The sequence below is a fragment of the Cryptotermes secundus genome, unplaced genomic scaffold, assembly GCF_002891405.2.
Source record: "Cryptotermes secundus unplaced genomic scaffold, Csec_1.0 scaffold295, whole genome shotgun sequence".
In the NCBI taxonomy this organism is placed as follows: domain Eukaryota; kingdom Metazoa; phylum Arthropoda; class Insecta; order Blattodea; family Kalotermitidae; genus Cryptotermes; species Cryptotermes secundus.
The window spans coordinates 908139-914019 of record NW_019729213.1 but is presented as its reverse complement, the minus strand read 5'-3'; the positions used below and the strand labels follow the sequence as shown (position 1 = coordinate 914019).

General features: G+C 39.4%; 1 protein-coding gene across 4 annotated transcripts in view; it reads right to left on the bottom strand.

The window, feature by feature from the left end:
* Positions 1-5456, bottom strand: part of LOC111865395 — a 29920-nt gene extending 24464 nt beyond the window's left edge. Inside the window, exons 1-2 of one of the 4 annotated variants that reach the window (XM_023853377.1) lie at positions 5371-5456; positions 1361-1448 (exon numbers count right to left, since the gene is read on the bottom strand). In XM_023853377.1, the coding sequence (XP_023709145.1) occupies positions 1361-1427 (67 nt within the window). In that variant the 5' untranslated portion in view covers positions 1428-1448; positions 5371-5456. Of the gene's footprint in view, positions 1-1360; positions 1449-1715; positions 1796-1866; positions 2394-5370 lie in introns of those variants that run through there. The other 3 variants (XM_023853376.1, XM_023853378.1, XM_023853379.2) reach the window with 3 other exon arrangements.
* Between the last annotated feature and the right edge of the window lie 425 nt (positions 5457-5881).

Sequence of the window (5881 nt, the reverse complement as noted above, 5' to 3'; positions counted from 1 at the left end):
GCTGGTACACAGATGGCTCCAAGACAAATAAGGGCACTGGAGTTGGGGGGTACTGCCATGGTACAAGGTGAAAACTTAGTTTTAGCCATGGACAGTACAAAATGGTATTCCAGGCAGAAATGTATGCCATTAAGGCATGCACAGTTGAGAATCTAGATAGAAACTATAAAAACAGAAACATCTACGTTCTATCAGCCAGTCAAGCTGCAATTTAACCACTTGGCAAATACCAGATCACCTCAAAACTGGTTTGGGACTGCCATAAATCCCTCATACAACTCGCCAAACATAACAGAGTGTTATTTTGGTATTTCAGAATCTGAGCAATAAAGCAGAGATCACAATGCCACAAATTAGGCACACATATACCATCTCCCAAAGTTCCAGACTCTTGTGAGTCCAACAACTTTTACAGTTCCCAACTAAAGTAACAACTGTGGGATTTTTTGACTGCAATATTGTTTTATCAGCATTAAGATATCACTCCACGAACGTTTATCTCAAAATTCTTTACATCTTGTATATCATGAAACTAAGATGCGAAAACTAAAAAAAAACTCCTCCCAAAATTGAAGGTCACACATTCTGTCCACTGGACTGACTAAAGAGACCAACAGGACGTGACACACAATGCACAACAATTCTACACAAGTTAACACACACTTTAGGCAATAGTCAGAAACAGGATACCACAACACATATGGATGTCTAATACGCTGCATTTATGCAGATACATTTCTACATACACTGCAACCTGCATCATCAATCCCATGTTTTGATACACATAACAATCACCAGATCTGTATAGCCATGACACATACAGCATAAAGTACCACCACTAACATAGAGAAATTATCTTCAGCTGTAAGCTTTTATATATAAAAGGCAAACATGGGGTTTAACTAGATATTTAACTTAGTAATATATCCATGTGTACGACATTTACAGTGCCTGCATTTATAACTCAGATTCTAACCTTGAAAGCATAACGAAACAAAATGGGCAAAGAACAAGTCATCAGAAACCCAAGCGAATGAACTGTCACTAAATGTAACATGTAAGCCAAATACATAACAAAATTTCGCTCATAAACCTATAATACATACATCAATTTATACACATCCACGTAACAGCAGAAGTGGTTGACAATGATATGTTCAACTGCTGACTACAAACCGGTGCCCTGCCAAAATTCACAGTCAAAAGTAAATGGCATTTACAGCTTTAAAACCTAACCTTATACCTCATAAACATCTGATTTTCATATGCAGTATGTAATGTAGATCAACCATTCAGCTCCATAAAATCATACAGCATGCAATACCCATTACAAACAATTATCACACATGACCCATCATACCTGTTTTAACAGTGCCATCGGCTCCCTCCTTACTTCCTTCACCAGCCTCTCCCACCACTGCCTCCATTGGAGTTGGCACAGAGAGAACCTACAACAATAAGGTGAGGTTATGTTAAAAGGAGAAGGGTGAGTTTTCACTATGTCCATTTCATATCGAACTATATTTCAAGATGGCGGTTTCCGCTTTAATTTTGGGCCCTCCTTCATTATGGAAATTCAGAGATTAATAACAGAACACAAAAATTTTGTACTACTGACGTTTCCATAAGTAGAAGCATGCAATAATGAATTCTTCTATTGTTACAATGTTAATTTCCGATTACAATTTGTATTTTAAAAAATGCAACACGCTTACCGCGTCACACCTGCCTCCTGGAGGACCAAGGATTTAACAAAATCAAATTTATCAACGACCAAATACACGATAACAGAACAACACAACATTTAAATTACTTTCATGTTCTATTACTATTCGTCAGGTCAGTGAAGACGCATACATAATTTACCTAAAATGTTTTGGTGATTTTCATTTCTCCATACCTCTCGAGCACTTTCCGCAATGACACCGACGTAAGTGTACTTATAAACACCAGAGGGCAGTAGTGTTCTACTACCAACACGTTGTAAATGGGTTGGAAAATTTTCCCACCACAGAACATAAAGCTGCTGACTTTAACCGTAATAGTGTATGTAATTCGACATTTCAACACTACTTCTGCCAGTATACTATAAATGAGCACTTCTTGTAACAAAAACTATAAGCATTTAACTACTACACTGCCTTCTGGCCTCCCGCCATTTCTTTCTTTATATCAAAAGGGTCCCGACAGCACAGCCTACCGCCAATATTGCATAGCACTTCGGCAATGTAAATAGGCTGGACGGTAGTAGCGGGAGTTTTGAACTAAGGCTGCACAAGACACCACCATGTACCTATCGAATACGACTAATGTAATTTAAACTTCAAATGATATAATGTGTGATAACAATTTTTGTTTGTCGACGACGTCACTAACCCTAAACACCGAAAACTGCCAAGATGGCGACCAAGGGTCACGTGACCGCAAAATTGTGACGTACGCACTCAACATGATAGAGGTTTGGTTGTCCAATGACGTCGAGCGTCTATGGTCACATGACTAAATGGGTTCGTTTACCCAATCACGATAAAGTTCGAAAATGTTTAAACATCCCTCACTTAAATGACAATGGGCCCACTAGCACCCTCTGGTACAAGTGTCAAGACCCCAAAACATGGGTTTCAATATGACGGAATTTGGAACTAAAAAATGTTTTTCGAAATGTACCCATACTAAAACATAATGCTATTTTGGATATGTATCGTGTATTGGTACGGGGGGGCCAACTTCCATTTGCCCCAAGCACTCAGAGCACTGGTGGGTCTACTGTGCAAGCCCCCACCCACAAACATTTTGGGTACAGCAGGACTTCAAATTCTAACCACAACGATAACTGTCACAGCACCAGTATTCTGGCTAAACTGGTTATCAACAAACATCGTTACGCGAATAAAATTTTCTGCATTTCGGGGCGGTAAATGTTCTGATCGCGGGCCTCTGGGTTCTGACTATACAGTATGAACCCGAAGAAGCATTATTGGCTGCTTCTCTAAAAGTCTTAAAATACAGTGAGGAATTTCAACAGAAATGATCTTGAATGCACAACTGTGATGTCAAATATCAAAATCAGAAATATCTCATCTTCTAAAAATGATTAACAATCACAAACGTTATCTCATGGTTACAGAATTTCAGATGCACTGCTGTGTTTTCTAAACAAAAAAAATATCAACTTCAATTAAAATCAGTGGGCTCTTATGCACAGATATTATTCAGAGGCAGACGTGAAATGGGGGAGGGGGGGGGGGGAACAGACGCCTGAAGAAACTCTTGGATGATGCTTATTCCTTTTGCACAATTCCTAAATGAAGTGAGAATGTTATATTGTGTCTCCGGTAAGCAGGTATCTGGGGCGTCACTGCATGCGGAGCAATGTTAAAACGTCTTTCCACACATAACAATTATATAATCTATGGAATCTCTTCATTTCAGACCGACATGTATTACATTTTAAAAAAATCGGCTGCTTTCTATGGTAGGATGAATGTTCTTATATAAAGGCAATGACCTGGCCGAACCAGGTTGCCACCTCACCGTAATCCGCCTCGTAAGAAATCTCGATTCACGAAACAAATACTGTACAATTATTGATACAAACAGAGTAAAACGAACAAAGCTTCATAACGCTACCAGTGCGGAGTTTCAACTTCGCTCTCCAGTAGTCTTTCAAAACACGCCATTGATCCATCCAAATTCGTAGAACTAAGATTTTCTTTCCCACAGTGTTGCCAAGTTTTCGAGATTCAATTAGACCTAAGGAGAACGTCTTTAATGGAAGGCCAACTTAAGGACATTGCGTGTGTTCTATCCCAACATTTTCTTGAGGTCATTATCTACAAGCGTTACACAGAGCATTCAAAACATTTGTACCGCGTCTATACGATAGTGACAGTTGAAAAATATACCGGGCTCTACCTGCGCCTTGTGGTACAGGGGGCCGCGCCCTTAACATCTGTGCGACTCGCGAAGGAAGCTGAATTTAGAACTACCCAGCATCCCCCACACACTGCAATGGTTGGTCCCGATCTTCGTTCTGCCGGTGGGGCGCTTATGCGCTGGCGCCATTTTTTTATTAACCATAATGTTTTTGTTTAACTATAAGAAATGGCAATATAGAAAAATTATTCGGAACTGCGTTTATCGGCCGACGGCTTATCTCTCAAATTTGCCAGTTTCGTAAATCAATAGGATGAAGACGTAACGACCAGTTTATAAGTCTACCTATTCCAAGCAACTCTGTTTAATCAATCATATGTTAATATAAAGCATCCACATCATCATCATCAGATTTGAGCGTAGCATGAGTGCGTCAGCAAAAGGAAGTCATGATTTAGTTTATGTCATTTATGTTAATTTCTAACTCTGTTAACTGCATAACGAGCAGCGATCATACAAAACAGAATTCCGCCCATGGTGATGTCTTCCACATTAAACTAATACACAGACCTTCGTTTAATGAGAAATACATCACTCACATACCAACAACAGCTCTGGCTTCAGAAGTGAAAAGAAGGTGGAAGAAGACCTGAAATGGTTAAAAGCCTACCAATTTTAGTGTGATAATCATATTCGTAACGTCATGCGAATGCAATAATAATAATATTCATAAATACATTATATTTGTCTGAACATATATATGCACGTCTTCATCCTCCACAGCAACATCTGATAAAACCATCCATATGCAGGAAGAGAAGTATAGTCTGTTCGAACGCCATCCACACAAAGAACTATGGCAAACATCACTATTGCCATACAACTATCGATTTTCTCCATGTCATATCCGTTCCGCGACCTAACCTAAACCCTGTAAACTTTGTGAAACGCTAGAAGAAACGACCGAAACGACCAATCAGAGAGCATATTTGATTTGGAATCCCTGTCTTCATTCTCTCTCTCTCTCCCAGAAACCCACACTCGCTTTCTCTCTCCTCTTACTCTCCCTTACTCCCATCTTTATCTTTCTCTCTTGCTATTTCGTTACAAACTACCAGACCCCACTGCCCGATCAACTACGAAAGAATAATTTCACTTATAGCGGAATATGTTTACAAAAAGTAGTCTGCTTTTCGACTAGTTGTCGAGCTTTATTTCTTGTGCAGATGTTACCTAATTACGGGCTTTATGATTACGCTTTGTACACGAACAACTGCATTGAAAGTTCGTGTAACAATGAAGGGCAAGAGGATTAGGTTCATGTTACTTTGTTACTGCCAATTTTAGTATTTCCAACTACCTTCACAGCAGTATTGTATAAAAAGCTGAAGTTACAATCATGTAAATAAAAAGGGGAAGACCATTTTGTTCCCTGCATTATGTTTACGAAAAGGAAGAACATAAGGTTTACATATCTGGGCTAGAAGCACATACCTTTCAACTATCGTCTTCGTCTTCCTGACCAAACGACAGTAGTTTTGTGTTCTTTACACCCGCAACCTTAGTCCTCTTTGCTGACCGATCTTCCTCGGACCGGCTCCGCTTCGACCCTGCGTTACTTAGACTCTTCGTGGGTGCCCGGAAGACGATACGCTCCTCAAGGTTGGCAGGAGCTTGTTCCTCTGTAATAAGACCGTGACATTCGTTGAGTAGGGACTGGGTAGGTGTGGCACTCAATAAATTACATACGAGTTATTAGGGTAGAATCTTTTTTAACATGTACCTCTGCACAAATATATCTAATAAAACTGTACTCTCTGTAAGTGCGACAGTTTTGTGTTACTACACTATCACCGAGGAGTACAATCCTTGAGAAGCTTAGTCACTCAACTAATCAAGACATTTCCCGGCTATATTTTATTGGTTTCTTTAGCGTTGTTCTCGTTTTTGGTAATGTTTCACTTTAAATTGAATTTTATTTTGATTAACGGATTAATCACTGATG